The 25,761-nt window shown below is 53.5% G+C and overlaps 1 protein-coding gene and 1 long non-coding RNA gene across 3 annotated transcripts in view; both read left to right on the top strand.

The window, feature by feature from the left end:
* Positions 1-2,573: 2,573 nt before the first annotated feature.
* LOC133360203 (uncharacterized) overlaps positions 2,574-25,761 on the top strand; it is a 27,860-nt gene continuing 4,672 nt past the window's right edge. Inside the window, exons 1-2 of the long non-coding RNA XR_009757236.1 lie at positions 2,574-2,616; positions 3,465-4,058. This is a non-coding gene — a long non-coding RNA (uncharacterized LOC133360203). The remainder of the gene's footprint in view (positions 2,617-3,464; positions 4,059-25,761) is intronic.
* Positions 9,695-24,162, top strand: LOC133360202 (splicing factor 3A subunit 2-like). 2 transcript variants are annotated; one of them, XM_061578828.1, is made up of 3 exons: positions 9,695-9,816; positions 16,702-16,813; positions 21,833-24,162. In XM_061578828.1, exons 1-3 carry the CDS (start codon positions 9,751-9,753, stop codon positions 22,402-22,404), a joined length of 750 nt encoding a protein of 249 aa, XP_061434812.1. In that variant the 5' UTR covers positions 9,695-9,750; the 3' UTR covers positions 22,405-24,162. The 2 variants fall into 2 exon arrangements, with proteins under 2 accessions (XP_061434812.1, XP_061434811.1); XM_061578827.1 differs by having other exon boundaries at positions 9,696-9,816; positions 16,699-16,813.

Below are 25,761 nucleotides of genomic sequence, written 5' to 3'. Positions count from 1 at the left end.
GTGCGGTTACATCAGCAAGCGTCATCGTTATCGTCATCATCATCGTCATCATCGTCGTCATCATCATCATCATCAGCAGCAGCGTCGTCATCATCGTCGTCATCATCGTCGTCATCATCGTCATCATCATCGTCATCATCGTCATCGTCATCATCAATCGTCATCATCATCGTCATCATCATCATCGTCATCGTTATCATCATCGTCATCGTCATCATCATCATCATCGTCATCATCATCCTCGTCATCATCGTCGTCATCATCATCGTCATCATCATCATCGTTGTCATCATCGTCATCATCATCGTCATCATCATCATCATCGTCATCATCGTCATCATCATCATCATCGTCATCATCATCATCGTCATCATCATCGTCATCATCATCGTCATCATCGTCATCATCATCATTGTCATCATCTTCATCATCATCATCGTCATCGTCGTCATCATCATCATCGTCATCGTCGTCATCATCGTCATCGTCATCAATCGTCATCATCATCATCGTCATCATCATCGTTATCATCATCGTCATCATCATCATCATCATCGTTATCATCATCGTCATCGTCATCATCGTCATCATCATCGTCATCATCATCATCGTCATCATCATCGTTATCATCATCGTCATCATCATCATCATCGTTATCATCATCGTCATCATCATCATCGTCATCATCATCGTCATCATCATCGTCATCATCATCGTCGTCGTCATCGTCGTCATCATCGTCATCAGCATCGTCATCGTCATCATCGTCATCATCATCATCACCATCACCATCATCACCATCATCATCATCGTCATCATCATCATCGCCATCATCATCCATCACCATCATCGTCAATCATCATCACCATCATCATCATCACCATCATCATCATCGTCATCACCATCATCATCATCACCGTCATCATCATCATCGTCATCATCATCACCATCATCATCATCGCCATCACCATCATCATCACCATCATCATCACCATCATCATCATCATCGTCATCACCATCATCATCGTCACCATCGTCATCACACATCATCACCATCATCATCATCGTCATCATCATCACCATCCCATCATCATCATCACCATCATCATCATCATCACCATCATCTCATCATCATCATCACCATCATCATCATCGTCATCATCATCATCATCGCCATCATCATCATCACCATCATCGTCATCATCATCATCACCATCATCCATCATCACCATCATCATCATCGTCATCATCATCATCGTCATCGCCATCACCATCATCATCACCATCGTCATCACCATCATCATCATCATCACCATCATCATCATCATCGCCATCACTCATCATCATCGTCATCATCATCATCACACCATCATCATCATCATCACCATCATCATCACCATCATCGTCATCATCATCTCATCATCACCATCATCATCATCACCATCATTGCCATCATCGTCATCATCATCATCACCATCATCATCACCATCATCATCATCACCATCATCATCATCACCATCATCACCATCATCATCATCACCATCATCATCGTCATCATCATCGCCATCACACCATCGTCATCAACCATCCATCATCGTCATCATCATCCCATCATCATTGAGCAGCGTCACTGACACGCGGCTGGTGCCCCCCCCCCCGCCCCCGGCAGGTGTTTGGCATGGTGTCAGCATGCTTCTGTGCTGCGCCATCCGCCAGAGCCGAGCCTACATCTAGGCCTGGGCAAGCCTGGACACCAGCGTGCCAGGTACACCCTCATCACTACACCATCAACTACACCCCTCACCTACACTCCTACACCTCCACCATCACCTACACCACCACCTACACCTATACACAGAGCCTACATCTAGGCCTGGGCACAGCCTGCACCACGCGCCTGGACACCAGCGTGCCAGGTACACCCATCAACTACACCATCAACTACACCCCCACCTACACCACCACCTACACCATCACCTACATCTAGGCCTGGGCACAGCCTGGACACCAGCGTGCCAGGTACACCCATCAACTACACCATCAACTACACCCCCACCTACACTCCTACACCTACACCATCACCTACATCTAGGCCTGGACACAGCCTGGAACATAGCGTGTCCAGGTACACCCATAACTACACCTCTACACCTACACCACCACCTACACCTATACACAGAGCCTACATCTAGGCCTAAACACAGCCTGGACACAGTGTGCCAGGTACACCCATCAACTACACCATCAACTACACCCTCACCTACACTCCTACACCTCCACCATCACCTACACCATCGCCTACACCTCTACACCTACACCACCACCTACACCTATACACAGAGCCTACATCTAGGCCTGGGCACAGCCTGGAACACCAGCGTGCCAGGTACACCCATCACCTACACCCCTACACCTACACATACACCATCAACTACACTCCTACACCTACACCACCACCTACACCATCACCTACATCTAGGCCTGGGCACAGCCTGGACACCAGCGTGCCAGGTACACCCATCAACTACACCATCAACTACACCCCCACCTACACTCCTACACCTACACCCTCACCTACATCTAGGCCTGGGCACAGCCTGGACACCAGCGTGCCAGGTACACCCATCAACTACACCATCAACTACACCCCCCCTACACTCCTACACCTACACCATCACCTACATCTAGGCCTGGGCACAGCCTGGAACACAGTGTGTCCAGGTACACCCATCACCAACACCCCTACACCATCACCTACACCATCAACTACACCACCACCTACACCACCACCTACACCACCATCACCTACACCATCACCTACACCCCTACACCTACACCATCATCTACACCACCACCTACACCACCACCTACACCATCACCTACACCCCTACACCTACACCATCATCTACACCACCACCTACACCATCACCTACACCACCACCTACACCATCACCTACACCACCATCTACACCACCTACACCACCATCACCTACACCATCACCTACACCCCTACACCTACACCACTAGCTACACCATCATCTACACCACCACACTACACCATCACCTACACCATCACCTACACCCCTACACCTACACCACCAGCTACACCATCATCTACACCACCACCTACACCATCACCTACACCTATACACAGACAAAGCTCCCCCGTGTAGCCTCTAGCAGGACTGTAGGGGCAAGTGCTGTTAGTAGTGAGTAGCAGCAGCACCTACACCACCACGCCCGGCCGCCTTTGTCTCTCCCCCAGTGGTGATGTTTACTCCACACTAACCGCAGCGTTTGTGTGTGTGTCTGTGTGTGTGTGTCTGTGTGTGTGTCTGTGTGGTGTGTGTCTGTGTGTGTCTGTGTGTGTGTGTCTGTGTGTGTGTCTGTGTGTGTGTCTGTGTGTGTCTGTGTGGTGTGTCTGTGTGTGTGTCTGTGTGTGTTCTGTGTGTTTCGTGTCGCAGGACCGGAGTGGAGGGACACTTTTTTCTTTTTGTACGGATGAAGACCATTGTAGAATCCTCTGCAACGGCTCCATATATACACACACACGTATATATATATATAAACCTTGTACACACACACACCGTGTACACACAGACACACACCGTATACACACACGTATATATATAAGCCTTGTACACACAGACACACACCGTGTACACACAGACACACACCGTGTACACACACACACACACCGTGTACACACAGACACACACCGTGTACACACACACACACACACCGTGTACACAACACACACACACACCGTGTACACAGACACACACCGTGTACACACAGACACACACCGTGTACACACAGACACACACCGTGTACACACAGACACATTATATAAACCGTGTACACACACACAAAGACACACACACAGACACACACACAACTATATACACACACACACCTATACACACACCTATATACACACACACACCTATACACACGTATATATACCGTCTAGGAGGGAGGAGGAAGTGGTGAAGGTGGTGGTGAAGGTGGTGGTGAAGGTGGTGGTGAAGGTGGTGGTGGTGAAGGTGGTGGTGAAGGTGGTGGGTGAGGTGGTGGTGGTGGTGAAGATGGTGATTGTGGTCAGCAGTGCCACTGAGTAGCGTTTCAGAGTGAATTTAACAATCAATGTAAGTGGAGAAAAATCTCACCTGCCACTGACCCCCTCACCCACCCACCCACTCACCCACCCACTCACCCACCCCTCACCCACCCACCCACTCACCCAACCCACTCACTCACTCACTCATCCACCCACTCACTCACCCACCCACTCACCCACCCACTCACCCCACCCACCCACTCACCCACCCACTCACCCACCCACTCACCCACCCACTCACCCACCCACCACCCACTCACCCACCCACCCACTCACCCACCCACCCACTCACCCACCCACTCCACCCACCACTCACTCACCCACCCACTCCACCCGCCTGTCGCCTCTCCCGGGACCGATTAATGGGCAGCGCCGCCCTTTGAGATGTTTTAGGTTTAGTTAGTGGGGGGGGGAGGGGATTAGTGGGGGGTAGTTAGTGGGGGGTAGTTAGTGGGGGGGGATTAGTGGGGGGTAGTTAGTGGGGGGGAGGAGTAGGTAAAACTTTTAAATTTCTCATTTAAATTAACGATTTACGTTTTCTCTCTAAAAAAAAAAACACTCCATGCTTTCTTGCCACGACTCCCCCCACCACCCACCCACCACCCCCACCCACCCACCACCCACCCACCACCACCCACCGCCCACCCACCACTCAGCCCTACCACCCACCACCACACACCCACCCACCGCCCACACACCACCACCCACCGCCCACCCACCACTCAGCCCTACCACCCACCCCCCACCACCCACCCACCACCACACACCCACCCACCCCCCCACCACCCACCCACCCCCACCCACCACCCACCACCACACACCCACCCACCGCCCACACACCCAACCCCCCACCACTCAGCCCTACCACCCACCCACCCACCACCCACCACCACACACCCACCACCACCTACCGCCCATCCACCACTCACCCACCCACCACCCACCCACCGCCCACCCACCACCCAACCACGCCTACCACCCACCTCCAACCCACCACCACCCACCGCCCACCCACCCACCACCCACCCACCACCCACCCACCCACCACCCACCCACGCCTACCACCCACCTCCCACCCACCACCACCCACCGCCCACCCACCCACCACCACACACCCACCCACCCACCACTCAGCCCTACCACCCACCCCGCACCCACCCACCACCCCCCCCCACCACCACCCACCCCCCACCCACCACCACCCATCACGCGGCGCGATATGGGGGGGCACGTGTCCACGTGGTGATGTGTCACGTGTCCACGTGGTGATGTGTCACGTGTCACGCGGTGAGGTGTCACGTGTCCACGCGGTTGGGTGTCACGGGAAATAAATGACGAGTCGATGTCAATGGGGGCGCTGTGTGTGGTCCATGGCTGATTGAGTTGCGTGAGTTGACGACTACTTGGCCTGGTCTACAGGAGGTCGTGGTAGATGTTGACTACCTCGCCTGGTCTAAAAGAGGTCGTGGTAGATGTTGACTACCTCGCCTGGTACACAGGAGGTCGTGGTAGATGTTGACTACCTCGCCTGGTCTACAGGAGGTCGTGGTAGATGTTGACTACCTCGCCTGGTCTACAAGAGGTCGTGGTAGATGTTGACTACCTCGCCTGGTCTACAGGAGGTCGTGGTAGATGTTGACTACCTCGCCTGGTACACAGGAGGTCGTGGTAGATGTTGACTACCTCGCCTGGTCTACAGGAGGTCGTGGTAGATGTTGACTACCTCGCCTGGTCTACAGGAGGTCGTGGTAGATGTTGACTACCTCGCCTGGTCTACAGGAGGTCGTGGTAGATGTTGACCACCTCGCCTGGTCTACAAGAGGTCGTGGTAGATGTTGACTACCTCGCCTGGTCTACAGGAGGTCGTGGTAGATGTTGACTACCTCGCCTGGTCTACAAGAGGTCGTGGTAGATGTTGACTACCTCGCCTGGTCTACAGGAGGTCGTGGTAGATGTTGACTACCTCGCCTGGTCTACAAGAGGTCGTGGTAGATGTTGACTACCTCGTCTGGTCTACAAGAGGTCGTGGTAGATGTTGACCTACCTCGCCTGGTCTACAAGAGGTCGTGGTAGATGTTGACCACCTCGCCTGGTCTACAAGAGGTCGTGGTAGATGTTGACTACCTCGCCTGGTCTACAGAGGTCGTGGTAGATGTTGACTACCTCGCCTGGTCTACAAGAGGTCGTGGTAGATGTTGACTACCTCGCCTGGTCTACAGGAGGTCGTGGTAGATGTTGACCACCTCGCCTGGTCTACAAGAGGTCGTGGTAGATGTTGACCACCTCGCCTGGTCTACAAGAGGTCGTAGTAAATGTTGACTACCTCGCCTGGTCTACAAGAGGTCGTGGTAGATGTTGACTACCTCGCCTGGTCTACAAGAGGTCGTAGTAGATGTTGACTACCTCGCCCTGGTCTACAAGAGGTCGGGTAGATGTTGACTACCTCGCCTGGTCTACAAGAGGTCGTGGTAGATGTTGACTACCTCGCCTGGTCTACAGAGGTCGTGGTAGATGTTGACTACCTCGCCTGGTCTACAAGAGGTCGTGGTAGATGTTGACTACCTCGCCTGGTCTACAAGATGTCGTGGTAGATGTTGACTACCTCGCCTGGTCTACAGGAGGTCGTGGTAGATGTTGACTACCTCGCCTGGTCTACAAGAGGTCGTGGTAGATGTTGACTACCTCGCCTGGTCTACAAGAGGTCGTGGTAGATGTTGACTACCTCGCCTGGTCTACAGGAGGTCGTGGTAGATGTTGACTACCTCGCCTGGTCTACAAGAGGTCGTGGTAGATGTTGACTACCTCGCCTGGTCTACAAGAGGTCGTGGTAGATGTTGACTACCTCGCCTGGTCTACAAGAGGTCGTGGTAGATGTTGACCACCTCGCCTGGTCTACAAGAGGTCGTGGTAGATGTTGACCACCTCGCCTGGTCTACAAGAGGTCGTGGTAGATGTTGACTACCTCGCCTGGTCTACAAGAGGTCGTGGTAGATGTGACTACCTCGCCTGGTCTACAAGAGGTCGTGGTAGATGTTGACCTACCTCGCCTGGTCTACAGGAGGTCGTGGTAGATGTTGACTACCTCGCCTGGTCTACAAGAGGTCGTGGTAGATGTTGACTACCTCGCCTGGTCTACAAGAGGTCGTGGTAGATGTTGACCACCTCGCCTGGTCTACAAGAGGTCGTGGTAGATGTTGACCACCTCGCCTGGTCTACAAGAGGTCGTGGTAGATGTTGACTACCTCGCCTGGTCTACAGGAGGGTCGTGGTAGATGTTGACTACCTCGCCTGGTCTACAGGAGGTCGTGGTAGATGTTGACTACCTCGCCTGGTCTACAAGAGGTCGTGGTAGATGTTGACTACCTCGCCTGGTCTACAAGAGGTCGTGGTAGATGTTGACCACCTCGCCTGGTCTACAAGAGGTCGTGGTAGATGTTGACCACCTCGCCTGGTCTACAAGAGGTCGTGGTAGATGTTGACTACCTCGCCTGGTCTACAAGAGGTCGTGGTAGATGTTGACTACCTCGCCTGGTCTACAAGAGGTCGTGGTAGATGTTGACCACCTCGCCTGGTCTACAAGAGGTCGTGGTAGATGTTGACTACCTCGCCTGGTCTACAAGAGGTCGTGGTAGATGTTGACTACCTCGCCTGGTCTACAGGAGGTCGTGGTAGATGTTGACTACCTCGCCTGGTCTACAGGAGGTCGTGGTAGATGTTGACTACCTCGCCTGGTCTACAGGAGGTCGTGGTAGATGTTGACCACCTCGCCTGGTCTACAAGAGGTCGTGGTAATGTTGACCACCTCGCCTGGTCTACAGGAGGTCGTGGTAGATGTTGACCACCTCGCCTGGTCTACAAGAGGTCGTGGTAAATGTTGACTACCTCGCCTGGTCTACAAGAGGTCGTGGTAGATGTTGACCACCTCGCCTGGTACGCAAGAGGTCGTGGTAGATGTTGACTACCTCGCCTGGTACGCAGGAGGTCGTGGTAGATGTTGACTGGATTGTGTGTGGAGCTCACAAATCCTTAAAAGATCTGGGCAAAGTCCCATCGGTGAGCTCCTCCGGCAGGCAAGGCTGCGTTGGCTGGGTCATGTAGCCCGCATGCCCAGCCACCGCATGCTTAAACAGCTTTTGTTCGGCCGGATCGAGGGGGCTAGACGGGCGCGGCACGGGCTGGAGAAGAGATGGAGTGATGTGGTACAGGAGGACGTGGAGCTGAGTGGACTTGCCGATGACTGGTACCAGCGGTGTCAAGATCGGCCTCTGTGGAGGAGGCTCGTGAAGGACGCTACTGGGCTGTGCCAAGCTAGGTGCACATTGAGGCTACTGGGCAGTTGGAGGCAGTCGCCCTCCAATAACAACGGAGGGCGGAGGAGCGACGCTCACAACAACGAGCGGAGCGCCGGGTGGCTAAAGCACAGCAAGTTGGCACAGTAGGGGGCACAGGTGGTGCATCAGCCAGCGGGCGTTCGACACTTCACGTGGCCTCAAGGTGCACATAGCCTGGCACAAGCGTCGTGGTGACGTCACCGCCACTTAGTGGCGAATGGCGGTTGTTGTTGTCTGTGTGTCAGTGTCTTAAAATAAGCCATAATAAATTAATAAAATAAAACTTTATAAAATAATAAACTAAAAAACATAATAAAATAATTCAAATAAAACATAATAAGATAATAAAATAAAACATAATAAAATAATAACAATAAAACAATAAAATATTAAAATAAACCATAATGAAATAATAAAATAAAACTTTATAAAATAATAAAAGAAAAAACATAATAAAATAATAACAATTTAACTAAATAAAATAACAAAATAAAACATAATAAAAAATATTCTCACGACGTTTCGGCCACAACGCAAGCAGCCGTCCTCAGGTGAAGAACAGCGTCTGTCGGGGAGACAGCGTCTCAATGAAACGCCACCAGGCTTGCGCGATGACGTCACCGCACGCGCTTGAAGTCGATTGCGTGATGACGTCACGACGCGCCTGCGTCGTTTGCGCGATGACGTCACCACGCGCAGATCCCAACGCCGTCCGTGGCCGGTGAGGGGGTGACGTCATCCCCTCGGCTTGTTCGACCCGCGTGACGTCACGAACACCCGTTCCTCTCCCCCCCCCCCCCCGAGGCACGGGTGTGACGTCACGCCGTTCCGAGGCACGGGTTTGACGTCACGCCAGTCCGAGGCACGGGTGTGACGTCCCGCCACTCCGAGGTAGGGGTGTTGTCATGCCAGTCCGAGGCTCGGGTGACGTCACGCCGGTTCCCGTGTGTGTGAGAGACGCGGAGGGAGACGAGGTGGTGACGTCACGCCAGTCCGTGGCACGGGTGACGTCATTCCAGTCCGAGGCACGGGTGACGTCACGCCAGTCCGAGGCACGGGTGACGTCACGCCGGTTCCCGTGTGTGTGTGAGAGACTCGGAGGAGATGAAGGTGACGTCACGCCTGTCCTAGGCCGTGTGACGTCACGCCTGTCCAAGGTACGGATGACGTCACGTCACTCGAGGCCGGGTGACGTCACCGCCTGTTTCCGTGTGTGAGTGAGAGACGCGGAGGGAGACGCGTAGGAGGTGGAGGAGGAGGTGGGTGGAGTAGGAGGTGGAGTAGGTGGTGGAGGTGGCGATGGAGGCGATGTCCGAGTCGTGTGGAGGCGAGCAAAGCCGCACACTCACTGAGCAGCAGCAGCAGGTGAGTGCAGGGCTGCGGTGATGGTGGCCTTGTCGCCATCACCATCATCACCATCATCATCATCACCATCACCACCACCATCATCATCATCACCATTATCATCACCATTATCATCATCACCATCATCATCATCACCATCATCATCACCACCACCATCATCATCACCATCACCACCACCATCCATCATCATCACCATCATCATCATCACCATCATCATCATCACCATTATCCATCACCATCATCATCACCATTATCATCATCACCATCACCACCACCATCATCATCATCACCATTATCATCATCATCATCACCATTATCATCACCACCATCATCACCATTATCACCATCATCATCACCATCATCATCACCACCATCATTACCATCATCATCATCATCACCATCATCATCATCACCACCATCATCATCATCACCATCATCATCATCACCATCATCATCATCACCATCATCATCATCACCATCATCATCATCACCATCATCACCACCACCATATCACCATCATCACCATCATCATCATCACCACCATCACCACCATCATCATCATCACCATCATCATCACCATCATCATCACCATCATCATCATCATCACCACCATCATCACCATCATCATCACCACCATCATCATCACCATCACCATCATCACCACCATCATCACCATCATCATCACCATCATCATCATCACCATCATCACCATCATCACCATCATCATCATCACACCATCACCATCATCACACATCAACCATCATCAACCCATCATCAACCACATCATCATCATACCTCCACCATCATCACCATCATCATCACCACCAGCATCACCACCATCACCATCATCACCATCATCACCATCATCATCACCATCATCACCACCACCATCATCACCACCATCACCATCATCACCATCATCATCACCATCATCACCATCATCATCACCATCATCACCATCACCATCATCACCACCATCCCCATCACCATCATCACCATCATCACCATCATCACCATTCATCATCATCACCATCATCACCATCATCACCATCACCACCATCATCACCCATCACACCATCATCACCACCATCACCATCATCACCATCACCACCATAATCACCACCATCACCATCATCATCACCATCACCATCATCACCATTCATCACCATCATCATCACCACCATCATCATCACCATCATCATCACCACCATCATCACCACTACCATCATCACCACCATCATCACCACCATCACCACCACCACCATCATCATCACTACCCATCATCCCACCATCATCACCATCATCATCAACACCATCATCATCATCATCCCCACCATCATCATCATCATCACCACCATCACCACACCATCATCACCACCATCACCATCACCACCATCATCATCACCATCATCACCATCATCATCATCACCATCATCATCACCATCATCATCACCACCACCATCATCACCACCATCACCACCATCACCACCATCACCATCATCACCACCATCACCACCATCATCACCATCACCACAGACACACAGACACACAGACACAACAACAACCGCCATTCGCCATTAAGTGGCGGTGACGTCACCACGACGTTTGTGCCAGGCCATGTGCACCTTGAGGCCACGTGAAGTGTCGAACGCCCGCTGGCAGGAGGTCACGGGACAGACCCAGCAGGTGCCACGGGTCGACTGCTGTGCCAGGCTAGGTGCCGGAGGAGGTCACGGGCAGACCCAGCAGGTGCCATGGGTTGACTGCTGTGCCAGGCTAGGTGCAAGAAGAGGTCACGGGACAGACCCAGCAGGTGCCATGGCTTGACTGCTGTGCCAGGCTAGGTGCAGGAAGAGGTCACGGGGCAGACCCAGCAGGTGCCATGGGTTGACTGCTGTGCCAGGCTAGGTGCCGGAGGAGGTCACGGGACAGACCCAGCAGGTGCCATGGGTTGACTGCTGTGCCAGGCTAGGTGCAGGAGGAGGTCACGGGACAGACCCAGCAGGTGCCATGGATTGACTGCTGTGCCAGGCTAGGTGCAGGAGGAGGTCACGGGACAGACCCAGCAGGTGCCATGGATTGACTGCTGTGCCAGGCTAGGTGCAGGAGGAGGTCACGGGGTAGACCCAGCAGGTGCCACGGGTCAACTGACCAGGATGACCGAGATGACTGGCTGATGCACCACCTGTGCCCCCTACTGTGCCAACTTGCTGTGCTTTAGCCACCCGGCGCTCCGCTCGTTGTTGTGAGCGTCGCTCCTCCGCCCTCCGTTGTTGGAGGGCGACTGCCTCTAACTGCCCAGTAGCCTCAATGTGCACCTAGCTTGGCACAGCCCAGTAGCGTCCTTCACGAGCCTCCTCCACAGAGGCCGATCTTGACACCGCTGGTACCAGTCATCGGCAAGTCCACTCAGCTCCACGTCCTCCTGTACCACAGCTCCTTACGATTTACAAGTATAACCCGTAAAAACAAAGTTTTTCACTATAAATCCTTTATATGCGTGGCGGCGAACTTAATATAAAGGATTTAAAAATATATTCGCCTGTGGAGGACGCGGGGATCGATCCCGCGACCTTTGGCATGGGAAGCGAGGGCGCTACCAACTGTGCTACTCCGCCACGGCCAGTGGAGGGGTTACGCTCTGGGCTCTTACACTCTGACGTTCAACCAAAGCCATGAATGAGATCTATTTGAATAAATGTAAAATATTTTTTCTTTGCCTAAAAAGTGTAAAATTTTGGGAAATTTTTTTTTCACGAACATTAATTGTCACGCACGACGAGTCTATGTGCAAAATGTCAGCTCGATTGGATCACGGGAAGTGGGTTAAAAAACGACCGAAAGATTTGCACGGTCCTAAGCAAGCACGCACGCAAGTGAACTTAATATAAAGGATTTAAAAATTCCCTACCCTTCATCACTGCTAATCCTACACAATACACGAGCAGAATATGACTTTGAGACCACCCTACCACCACCACCTACACATTCCACAAAGAGTGAATAATCTCATAATCTTCTTAGTTCTTTCGGTAAAGAAGGGAAGTAATAAAATAATAAAAACAAAACATAACACAAAACACCTCCCCCCCTCCAACCCAGCTTAAATATACGCCCCAAGCTTGGTGCTGTTTCATTCTTCACCTGAGGGCGGCTGCTTGCGTTGTGGCCGAAACGTCGTGGGAATTATTTTGTTATGTTTTATTTGTATTATTTTATTACTTCCCTTCTACGTGACGACTTCACCGAAAGAAACAAGAAGATAAAGTTTTCGAGGTTGAGGGAATCACCCTCTCCCCAAGGACCTCACGGAAATGCTCAGCAAATCTGCAAATCTGTTTCTGGGGGTCGGAGATTGGATCACCGTTCTTTCCCCGAATGATGGTAGTAGGTGTGGCACTGCAGGTTACTTTTTTGATGGAGTTAAATAGTAATTTGTGATCGCGGGCCATTGAGGCAGACTCCATCTCCTCACCAGCCCGCAACCACCACCCATCCTTGCAGCGCCTCACGGCTCTCCGAACCTCCGAGCGAAGGCTGCGGTAAAAGCCTCCACATTCTCCGACGTGGGATGCTGTAGCCGATGAGAGTGGGCCTGTCGCTTTTTCTCAGCCAGCCTGAACACCTCCTCTGTCAGCCAGGGTCTCTGCGGATGTTTGGACCGTCTACCCAAAGCAGCCATTGCAGCTGCATGAACCACTGTCCTAAAACCTCACCCGTTTCTCGACAGACCTGTTCTTCACCTGAGGACGGCTGCTTGCGTTGTGGCCGAAACGTCGTGAGAATTTTAATTTAATTATGTTTAATTTTCATTATTTTATTATTTCCCTTCTACGTGACGACTTTACCGAAAGAATCAAGAAGATGAATCCCTGCAGTCACGAAAGCTTTAAATCGAAACAACAGACAGAGTGGGTTAAATGAAAGCGTGAAAAAATATCTAAATTTGAAAACTTATTTCCTGCCTAAAATATTTAAAAAATTCACCAACAAACGGGATGGACTTTTATTTTTAACATCGCATTTACCAGTGGCGAAATATAGTAATAGGTTTTTACCCTTTCAACTGGTACAAAAACTGACACCTTTATACCAGGCATCATGTTTGCAATAACCACAACACAAGCAGTCAAAATGCAAACAAAAAGAAACAACTCTGATGATGATAATGATATGCACTGTCCTTGAACTTGATTGGTCCACACCCGAGACAGCTTTTCTTAGAGCCTAGTCTCACATGGTGTTGGACCAGATGACGCCTTTTGGCGTCCGTTTTTGTACCAGTTGAAAGAGTAAAAACCTATTACTAACGAAAAGCCTCTGTACGGTTATAGAAAGACAATTCGATCTCTGATGTTGGTGGCTTAGACATGAGGTGGGTGCGGCAGACAGACGGAGAGACGTGTAACCTCCAGATTTGATCAGTCGTTTTATTGTGCAAACTCCAAAACCACTCCCCAAGTGCTCAACGGCACATCGAAGTGTAAAGGTGAGAAGATGGACTTTGGTACCATTGCAGCCGGGAGCAATCTGGCTGGCTTTGAAGTCGGAGGTGGGGCGGGGGTGGAAGTCTGCCCCGTCTGGTTCGTTAATTTTGTTTGTTAATTATCTCGTATGAAGCGTGTGGGGGGGGAGGGGGGTCCGTTCGCCCGCGAGGAAGCGTGCCTCGTAGAACTAATTCTCGGACGCAAACTCGCCTGAGCCCTGCTCCCCCCTTCCCCGCCGCCACTAGGCATCATCATTGTCGTCGTCTGTTTTGCTTCTGTCTAAAGCTGGGGGGGTCCCCAACCTCCGGACCGTGTACCGGTACCGGTCCGTGGCCTGTTAGCGGAGGTCGCAAACGGGTTTTGATTCCTTACCCGTACCCGTACCCGGCCACACCAGGGTCGCACATGGGTACGGCTACCCGTACCCGGCCGGGTACGGGTAGCCGTTCCCTACCCGTACCCTGTGCCCTACCCGAAATGAGTGACAAACGGTGACTCGCCAGTGACTCACGGCCTGCCCGTACCCTGCCGCACCAGGGTCGCAAACGGGTACCTGTACCCGGCCGTACCCGTACCCTACCCGTACCCAGCCGGGCACGGGTAGGGTACGGGTATCGGGTACCTGATTGCGACCTCTGGGATGAAGCCATGTTGCAGGCGCGGGTGGGTTGATTCTAGGAACTTGAATCGTGAGAAGAGACAAGACGTTGGGAAATGAGTGACAAACGGTGACTCACCAGTGACTCACGGCCTACCTGTACCCGTACCCGGCCGCACTAGGGTCGCAAACGGGTACCCGTACCTGTACCCGGCCACGGGTAGCCGGGTATCGGGTAGGGTACGGGTATCGGGTACCCATTTGCGACCCTGGTGCGGCCGGGTACGGGAAAGGAATCAAAACCCGTTTGCGACCTCTGCCGCTGCACCACCTCTCTCGCATTGACCCCAACCACCCTACCCACCCACCTACCCACCCACCCACCCCACCTACCCACCCACCTACCCACCCCACCCACCTACTTACCCACCTACCCACCCGCCTACCCACCCACCTACCCACCCCACCCACCTACCCACCCACCCACCTCCCCACCCACCTACCTCCCCACCCACCTACCCACCCACCCTACCCACCTACCCACCTACCCACCTACCTACCCACCTACCCACCCACCCTACCCACCTACCTACCCACCTACCCACCCACCTACCCACCCACCTACCCCACCCACCCACCTACCCCCCCACCTACCCACCCCCCGCCTACCCTACCCACCCACCTACCCACCCACCTACCCACCCACCTCCCACCCACCCTACCCACCTACCCACCCACCTACCCCCACCTACCTACCCACCCACCCACCCCCCCACCTACCCACCCACCCACCCCCCCACCTACCCACCCACCTACCCACCCACCTACCCACCCACCCACCTACCTACCCCACCCACCTACCCACCTACCCACCCACCAACCCACCCACCTACCCACCCACCTACCCCCCCACCTACCCACCCACCGACCCACCTACCCACCCACCCCACCCCACCCTACCCACCTATCTACCCACCCTCCCCACCCACCTACCCACCTACCCACCCACCCACCTCCCCACCCACCTACCTACCCACCCACCCACCTACCCACCACCTACCTACCCACCTATTTACCCACCCACCCTACTCACCCACCTACCCCCCCACCTACCCCCCCCACCCACCTACTTACCCACCTACCCACCCGCCTACCCACCCACCTACCCACCCCACCCACCTACCCACCCACCCACCTCCCCACCCACCTACCCACCCACCCACCCTACCCACCTACCCACCTACCCACCTACCTACCCACCTACCCACCACCTACCCACCCACCTACCCCACCCACCCACCTACCCCCCCACCTACCCATCCCCCGCCTACCCTACCCACCCACCTACCCACCCACCTACCCACCCACCCACCTCCCACCCACCCTACCCACCTACCCACCCACCTACCCCCACCTACCCACCCACCCCCCCACCTACCCACCCACCCCCCCACCTACCCACCCACCTACCCACCCACCTACCCACCCACCCACCCACCTACCTACCCCACCCACCTACCCACCTACCCACCCACCAACCCACCTACCCACCCACCTACCCCCCCACCTACCCACCCACCGACCCACCTACCCACCCCACCCCACCCTACCCACCTATCTACCCACCCTCCCCACCCACCTACCCACCTACCCACCCACCTCCCCACCCACCTACCTACCCACCCACCCACCTACCCACCCACCTACCTACCCACCTATTTACCCACCCACCCTACTCACCCACCTACCCCCCCACCTACCCCCCCACCCACCTACCCACCCTCCTCTGCCCTGTCACAGCCAGGCGACCATGGCCTCACCCTGAGGCTGACGAGGCCACGGGGCGACCGGCGCGTCGTGTGGACCAGCGACACGATTGACAACGAACACTTGGGTCGTCGCTCCTCCAAGTGTGAGTCTCCGTCGTGGACTACCTCGCCGGGTCTACAGGAGGTCGTGGGTTCCATCTCTCTCTCTCATCATCATCACGGTGGCTAGGAGATGTTAACTACCTCGCCTCGTGTGCAGGAGGTCGTGGGTTCCATCTCTCATCATCATCATGGTGGCTAGGAGATGTTAACTACCTCGCCTCGTGTGCAGGAGGTCGTGGGTTCCATCTCTCTCTCATCATCATCACGGTGGCTAGGAGATGTTAACTACCTCGCCTCGTGTGCAGGAGGTCGTGGGTTTGATCCTGACTCTTTGAAGCATCATCATCATCACGGTGGCTAGGAGATGTTAACTACCTCGCCTCGTGTGCAGGAGGTCGTGGGTTCCATCTCTCATCATCATCATGGTGGCTAGGAGATGTTAACTACCTCGCCTCGTGTGCAGGAGGTCGTGGGTTCCATCTCTCATCATCATCACGGTGGCTAGGAGATGTTAACTACCTCGCCGCGTGTGCAGGAGGTCGTGGGTTTGATCCTGACTCTTTGAAGCATCATCATCATCACGGTGGCTAGGAGATGTTAACTACCTCGCCTCATGTGCAGGAGGTCGTGGGTTTGATCCTGACTCTTTGAAGCATCATCATCATCACGGTGGCTAGGAGATGTTGACAACCTCGCCTGGTCTACAGGAGGTCGTGGGTTTGATCTTGACCCTGACGCCTGCTGCTGTATAGTTTGGAGCCTGTGTGTCTCTCTCTCTCTCATCATCATCACGGTGGCTAGGAGATGTTGACAACCTCGCCTGGTCTACAGGAGGTCGTGGGTTCCATCTCTCATCATCACGGTGGCTAGGAGATGTTGACTACCTCGCCTGGTCTACAGGAGGTCGTGGGTTCCATCTCTCTCTCTCATCATCATCATCACGGTGGCTAGGAGTTGTTGACTACCTCGCCTGTGTGTGTGTGTATGTGTGTGTGTGTACATGTGTATGTGTGTGTATCTGTGTGTGTATGTTGTATGTGTGTGTGTGTGCACGTGTGTGTGTATCTGTGTGCGTGTGTGTATGTGTATGTATTATATGTGTCCGGCAAAACAACCTCCTACCTCCTCGCGGTGCCGGACGGGCAACACTGTCGTGGGCAGTGCTGTGGGGGGAGGGCCAATGCTCATTGGCCTCTCCCCTCATGGCGTCTGTGACCACCACAGTGGCTAAACGGGGGCTCTGGACGGGTGCGAGGGGCTGGTAACCCCTCCACCTTCAATCAACCACCACTAAATTACGAATTACACATAAACCTGTAACAAATAAGCTTGTGCCGGAGGCTCCGGGGGGTCAGGCTTTTATGACGTCTCCTGGCCAAACCCCATTTGGCGGAGCCAGGAGATTGAATTTTCACCCTCGGGGCTCCTCCAGAAACAACAAAAAACCATTGCGGATGGCCACGTGGAATGTTCGAACGCTCACTGCGGAGGAGAGGCTGCCACTCCTCTGTCGGGAGCTGGACCAGTACCGCCTGGATCTCTGTGGCATTCAGGAGGTCCGGTGGACCGGTTCTGGCTCCTGCCACCATGAGGGGTGGACAGTCCTCTACTCGGGGCAGGAGACTGCCAAACAACAGGGTGTGGCTCTTCTTCTGAACAAAAGAATGAAGGGGGCGTGGGAGCGTGGTGGTGAGGTGTGGGAAGCTGTAAGCCCCAGGATACTTTGGGCTCGCCTTCCCATCAACCAGAGGCGAGGAGTGGTGGTCGTGGTTACTTATGCCCCCACCGAAGACGAACATCCGTGGAGGGATGCAGGCAAAGCCGATGAGTCAGACTCTTTCTATGACCTCCTGTCACAGGTGCTGGCTAAAGTGGCCACTCGGGACAGAGTCATCTTGTTGGGTGACTTCAATGCCCGATTTGGTCATGATGCTGGCACCTGGTCTGGAGTGATTGGAAGGCATGGGCCAGATCAGCTCAATAATAACGGTAGGAGGCTGCTAGATTTTTGTGCAGCCCATGGGCTTGTAATTACCAACACGCTCTTCCGGCATCGGCGCATCCACACAACATCATGGATACATGCCGGGTCCAAGCAAGAACATCTGCTGGACTACATAGTGACGGACCAGCGGATGCGAGCCCATGTCTTTGACACCAGGACCTACCGTGGAGCTGATCTGTCCTCTGACCATCAACTAGTCAACTGTAAAATGCGCCTGCCTTTCTTCCACTCCGGTGGTGGGTGTACACCCAGGATCCCATTCCAACCAAAAGTGGCCTGGTCTCAGTTAGCTGATGAAAGTTGCAAGCGAGAATTTCATCATCGCTTGCAGCTGGGGTTGGCATCGTCCCCCACTCCACCTGATGTCGAGGGGAAATGGGCGAGGTTTAGGACTGTGACTCATGCAGCTGCAATGGCTGCTTTGGGTACGCGGTCCAGACCTCCCCAGAAACCCTGGCTGACAGAGGAGGTGTTCAGGTTAATTGAGAAAAAGCGACAGGCCCACTCTCATCGCCTACAGCATCCCACGTCAGAGAATGAGGAGGTTTACCGCAGCCTTCGCTCGGAAGTTCAGAGAGCCGTAAGGCGATGTAAGGATGGGTGGTGGTCGCGGGTTGCTGAGGAGATGGAGTCTGCCTCAGTGGCCCGTGATCACAAATCACTATTTAACTCCATCAAAAAAGTAACCTGCAGCGCCACACCTATTACCATCATTAGAGGAAAAAACGGTGATCCAATCTCCGACCCCCAGGAACAGGTTTGCAGATTTGCTGAGCATTTCTGTGAGGTCCTGGGGGAGGGAAATTCTCTCAGCCAGGAAAACATCATGGCACAAAGTGGTGATAACCCTGCTGAGGCTGCGGTGCCTCAAATATTGGAAGAGGTCACCCCCTGTGAGTGGCTGACTGAGGTGCCAGCTGTTGAGGAAGTACTGAGGGCGATCCGGAGTCTGAGACCAGGGAAGGCACCGGGCAGAGATGATCTCCCAAGCGAAATGCTGAGGGAGGGTGGCGTTTGTGCACTGACTGCCCTATATGACATCATAACAACAGTCTGGACCACTGGACGGGTTCCGCAGGACTGGAAGGATGCCCTGGTGGTCCCCCTCTTTAAGAAGGGGGACCGTACCGACTGTAACAACTACAGGGGCATCTCACTCCTCAGTGTGCCGGGTAAGGTCCTGGCAAGGATTATTCAACATCGCCTTGCTAGGCACGCTGAGGAGAGGCTTGCGGAGCCCCAATGCGGTTTCAGGAAAGGGCGGTCCTGCACAGATGCCATATTTTCTGTCCGTCTGCTACAGCAGAGGTGTAGGGAATTCCAAAAAGACGCCATGTTTGCTTTTTTGACCTGGTCAAGGCCTATGATACCATCAGTAGGACTGGGCTCTGGGTTGTTCTTCGTGCTTTCGGAGTCCCTGACCCTCTGCTCACGATCATTAAGGACCTTCATGATGGTGAGCGGGCCCGGGTAAAACTACGTGGCCGGGAGTCAGAGCCTTTCCCTGTACACCTTGGGGTGCGACAGGGATGTCCTCTGGCTCCCACATTATTCAACATCTATTTTGACCGCGTAGTTTGTGAAGCCTTCAATAGCTGTACCGGGGAAATTTCCATTTGGTACAGATATAATGGGAGGGTGATCGATGCCCGGGTGCGATCAAGGGATGGCTCCCTATTGGTCAACCATGTTATGTATGCCGATGATTTGGTAATAGCTGCTCATTCAGAAGAGGAGTTGGAGATGCTGCTGCTGAGACTGGAGCGTGCCACTAAGAGGTGGGGCCTTACCATCAGCCCCACCAAAACTAAGCACCTGCCTGGATATTTTGTACCATCGGACACTCCACCCCCACAACTCCCAATTGGTGATGGGGCAGTTGTGGAGAGAGTGGAGAGTTTCCCATACCTGGGCAGTGTGCTTATGACCGGCTCCAGTTTATCAGCAGAGGTCTCACTCCGAATCAGTCGAGCGGCAATATCTTTTCATCGGTTGCGTAACGCTGTGTGGAAGCTACCTGGTCTGTCGCTCCGCACGAAGCTTCAGGTCTTCTCGGCCACGGTCATTCCCTCCCTTCTCTACGCTTGCGAGACGTGGACCCCCCTGGTGGAGCATCTTCGCCGGTTGGAAACATTTAGGCTGGCCTGCCTACGATCCATCCTAGGTTTAACCAGGCTGGATTGTGTGAGGAGCTCACAAATCCTTGAAAGATCTGGGCAAAGTCCCATCAGTGAGCTCCTCCGGCAGGCAAGGCTGCGTTGGCTGGGTCATGTAGCCCGCATGCCCAGCCACCGCATGCCTAAACAGCTTTTGTTCGGCCGGATCGAGGGGGCTAGACGGGCGCGGCATGGGCTGGAGAAGAGATGGAGTGACGTGGTACAGGAGGACGTGGAGCTGAGTGGACTTGCCGATGACTGGTACCAGCGGTGTCAAGATCGGCCTCAGTGGAGGAGGCTCGTGAAGGACGCTACTGGGCAGTTGGAGGCAGTCGCCCTCCAACAACAACGGAGGGCGGAGGAGCGACGCTCACAACAACGAGCGGAGCGCCGGGTGGCTAAAGCACAGCAAGTTGGCACAGTAGGGGATACAGGTAGTGCATCAGCCAGTCATCTCGGTCATCTCGGTCAGTCGACCCGTGGCACCTGCTGGGTCTGCCCCGTGACCTCCTGCCAGCGGGCGTTCGACACTTCACGTGGCCTCAAGGTGCACATGGCCTGGCACAAGCGTCGTGGTGACGTCACCGCCACTTAGTGGCGAATGGCGGTTGTTGTATGTACGTGTGTGTGTGTACGTGTGTGTGTGTACATGTGTGTGTATATGTGTGTGTATGTGTGTGTATGTGTGTGTATGTGTGTGTACGTGTGTGTCTGTATGTGTCTGTATGTGTGTACGTGTGTGTGTGTGCGTGTGTATCTGTGTGTGTGTATCTGTGTGTATATGTATCTGTGTGTGTGTACGTGTGTGTCTGTATGTGTGTACGTGTGTGTGTATCTATGTGTATGTATATGTACGTGTATGTGTGTACGTGTATGTGTGTACGTGTGTGGCACGTCAGGCTGCTGCGTCTACCAGAAGCCGCGCGACTTTGGCGAGAGCTCCTCGGACAGCGAATCGGAGGAGGGCGGATCCAACTGTGGCAACGCCCACTGCCCCCACGGGCACGCCCACAGCCACCCTGACTCCTCCCACATCCACCCTGACTCCTCCCACATCCACCCTGACTCCTCCCACATCCACCCTGACTCCTCCCACATCCACCCTGACTCCTCCCACAGCCACCCTGACTCCGCCCACATCCACACCGACTCCTCCCACATCCACCCTGACTCCGCCCACATCCACCCTGACTCCGCCCACATCCACCCTGACTCCTCCCACATCCACCCTGACTCCGCCCACATCCACCCTGACTCCTCCCACATCCACCCAGACTCCGCCCACATCCACCCTGACTCCGCCCACATCCACCCTGACTCCGCCCCCTCGCAAGCGGGACATCCCCACTCCCTGTCCGCTGATGACACCGGTCGTGACGGGGGTCGACCGGTGCCGGTGGTGCCGGCGGTGGTTGCCAGGGGCGACGACGGTGCGACCGGCGGGGCAGGGCACGCGAACGGGCAGCAGTAGAGCAGTGGAGCGAGCACGGGGAACGTACACACACACACACGTGTGTAGTACACGGCATACAGGACACGGGGTGTAGTACACGTCATACAGGACGCAGGATGTAGTACACGTCATACAGGACACAGGATGTAGTACACGTCATACAGGGCACGTGTGTGTAGTAGTACACGTCATACAGGACACGGGTTGTGTACATGTCATACAGGACACAGGATGTAGTACATGTCATACAGGACACGTGTGTGTAGTACATGTCATACAGGTCACAGGATGTAGTACACGTCATACAGGACACAGGTTTTAGTACACGTCACCGTACAGGACACATTATATAACATACAGCATAATGTAGGAGGTAGGTTATAATCAACAACATGATACAGGACATACGGTGTCGCACACAGCGTAACACAGGACACGGGGTATTGTATGCAGGACATGTTACACGTGTGGGCAGTCGAGCGAGCGGTTCGTGGTGTACAGGACACCTGGGCGTGTGCGGTAGATCTCCGTGTACCGTACGCGGAGTGCACCTTACATGTGACAAGGCCGTGGGCATTAAGTCGATTTGTCCTACGGGACACGGGAACACTGCAGAGACCCATAGACTCACACAGAGACACATAGACTCACACAGAGACCCATAGACTCATGCAGAGACCCATAGACTCACTCAGAGACCCATAGACTCACACAGAGACACATAGATTTACACAGAAACCCATAGACTCAGAGACCATAGACTCACTCAGAGACCCATAGACTCACACAGAGACACATAGATTTACACAGAAACCCATAGACTCAGAGACCATAGACTCACTCAGAGACCCATAGACTCGCACAGAGACACATAGATTTACACAGAAACCCATAGACTCAGAGACCATAGACTCACTCAGAGACCCATAGACTCACTCAGAGACACATAGATTCACTCAGAGACCCGTAGACTCACTCAGAGACACATAGATTTACACAGAAACCCATAGACTCAGAGACCATAGACTCACTCAGAGACCCATAGACTCACTCAGAGACCCATAGACTCACACAGAGACCCATAGACTCACGCAGAGACCCATAGACTCACTCAGAGACCCATAGACGCACGCAGAGACCCATAGACTCACACAGAGACACATAGACTCACACAGAGACCCATAGACTCACACAGAGACCCATAGACTCACGCAGAGTCCCATATACTCACACAGAGACCCATAGACTCACACAGAGACCCATAGACTCACGCAGAGACCCATAGACTTACTCAGAGACCATAGACTCACTCAGAGACCCATAGACTCACTCAGAGACACATAGACTCACACAGAGACCCATAGACTCACACAGAGACCCATAGACTCACGCAGAGACCCATAGACTCACACAGAGACACATAGATTTACACAGAAACCCATAGACTCAGAGACCATAGACTCACTCAGAGACCCATAGACTCACTCAGAGACACATAGACTCACACAGAGACCCATAGATTCACTCAGAGACACATAGACTCACGCAGAGACCCATAGACTCACACAGAGACCCATAGACTCACACAGAGACCCATAGACTCACACAGAGACCCATAGACTCACACAGAGACCCATAGACTCAGAGACCATAGACTCACTCAGAGACCCATAGACTCACTCAGAGACACATAGACTCACGCAGAGACCCATAGACTCACTCAGAGACACATAGACTCACACAGAGACCCATAGACTCACGCAGAGACCCATAGACTTACACAGAGGACCCATAGACTCATGCAGAGACCCATAGACTCACACAGAGACCCATAGACTCACTCAGTGATCCATAGACTCACACAGAGACCCATAGACTCACACAGAGACCCATAGACTCACGCAGAGACCCATAGACTCACGCAGAGACCCATAGACTCACACAGAGACACATAGACTCACACAGGGATCCATAGACTCACACAGAGACCCATAGACTCACGCAGAGACCCATAGACTCACACAGAGACACATAGACTCACACAGAGACCCATAGACTCACACAGAGACCCATAGACTCACGCAGAGTCCCATATACTCACACAGAGACCCATAGACTCACACAGGGATCCATAGACTCACACAGAGACCCATAGACTCACGCAGAGACCCATAGACTCACGTAGAGACCCATAGACTCACGCAGAGACCCATAGACTCACGCAGAGACCCATAGACTCACACAGAGACCCATAGACACACACAGAGACCCATAGACTCACACAGAGACTCACAGACTCACTCAGAGACACATAGACTCACACAGAGACCCATAGACTCACACAGAGACCCATAGACTCACACAGAGACCCATAGACTCACACAGAGACCCATAGACTCGCACAGAGACCCATAGACTCACTCAGAGACCCATAGACTCATGCAGAGACCCATAGACTCACACAGACCCATAGACTCACGCAGAGACCCATAGATTCACGCAGAGACACATAAACTCACACAGAGACCCATAGACTCACACAGGGATCCATAGACTCGCACAGAGACCCATAGACTCACACAGAGACCCATAGACTCACACAGAGACCCATAGACTCACACAGAGATCCATAGACTCACACAGAGACCCATAGACTCGCACAGAGATCCATAGACTCACACAGAGACCCATAGACTCGCACAGAGACACATAGACTCACTCAGACACAGACTCACTCAGAGACACATAGACTCACTCAGAGACACATAGACTCACTCAGAGACACATAGACTCACTCAGAGACCCATAGACTCACGCAGAGACCCATAGACTCACTCAGAGACCCATAGACTCACGCAGAGACACATAGACTCACGCTGAGACCCATAGACTCACTCAGAGACCCATAGACTCACACAGACACATAGACTCACTCAGAGACCCATAGACTCACTCAGAGACTCATAGACTCACGCAGAGACCCATAGACTCACACAGAGACCCATAGACTCACACAGAGACCCATAGACTCACACAGAGATCCATAGACTCGCACAGAGACCCATAGACTCGCACAGAGACCCATAGACTCACACAGAGACACAGAGACTCGCACAGAGACCCATAGACTCACTCAGAGACCCATAGACTCACACAGAGACCCATAGACTCACACAGAGACCCATAGACTCACACAGAGACCCATAGACTCACACAGAGACACATAGACTCACTCAGAGACCCATAGACTCACGCAGAGACCCATAGACTCACACAGAGACCCATAGACTCACACAGATACCCGTAGACTCGCTCAGAGACACATAGACTCACTCAGAGACCCGTAGACTCACTCAGAGACCCGTAGACTCACAC

Source organism: Lethenteron reissneri, chromosome 67 (assembly GCF_015708825.2).
Source record: "Lethenteron reissneri isolate LAM-NWPU_2019-01 chromosome 67, ASM1570882v1, whole genome shotgun sequence".
Taxonomy (NCBI): Eukaryota; Metazoa; Chordata; class Hyperoartia; order Petromyzontiformes; family Petromyzontidae; genus Lethenteron; species Lethenteron reissneri.
The sequence above is the reverse complement of the archived record's forward strand: the minus strand, read 5'-3'. Positions and strand labels throughout refer to the sequence as shown.

Coding starts and splice junctions, on each gene's coding strand:
- LOC133360202 (XM_061578827.1), top strand. CDS start 9,751: ATGGAGGCGATGTCCGAGTCGTGTGGAGGCGAGCAAAGCCGCACACTC. Junction 9,817..16,698: donor TCACTGAGCAGCAGCAGCAG/GTGAGTGCAGGG, acceptor TCTGCCCTGTCA/CAGCCAGGCGACCATGGCCT. Junction 16,814..21,832: donor GGGTCGTCGCTCCTCCAAGT/GTGAGTCTCCGT, acceptor GTGGCACGTCAG/GCTGCTGCGTCTACCAGAAG.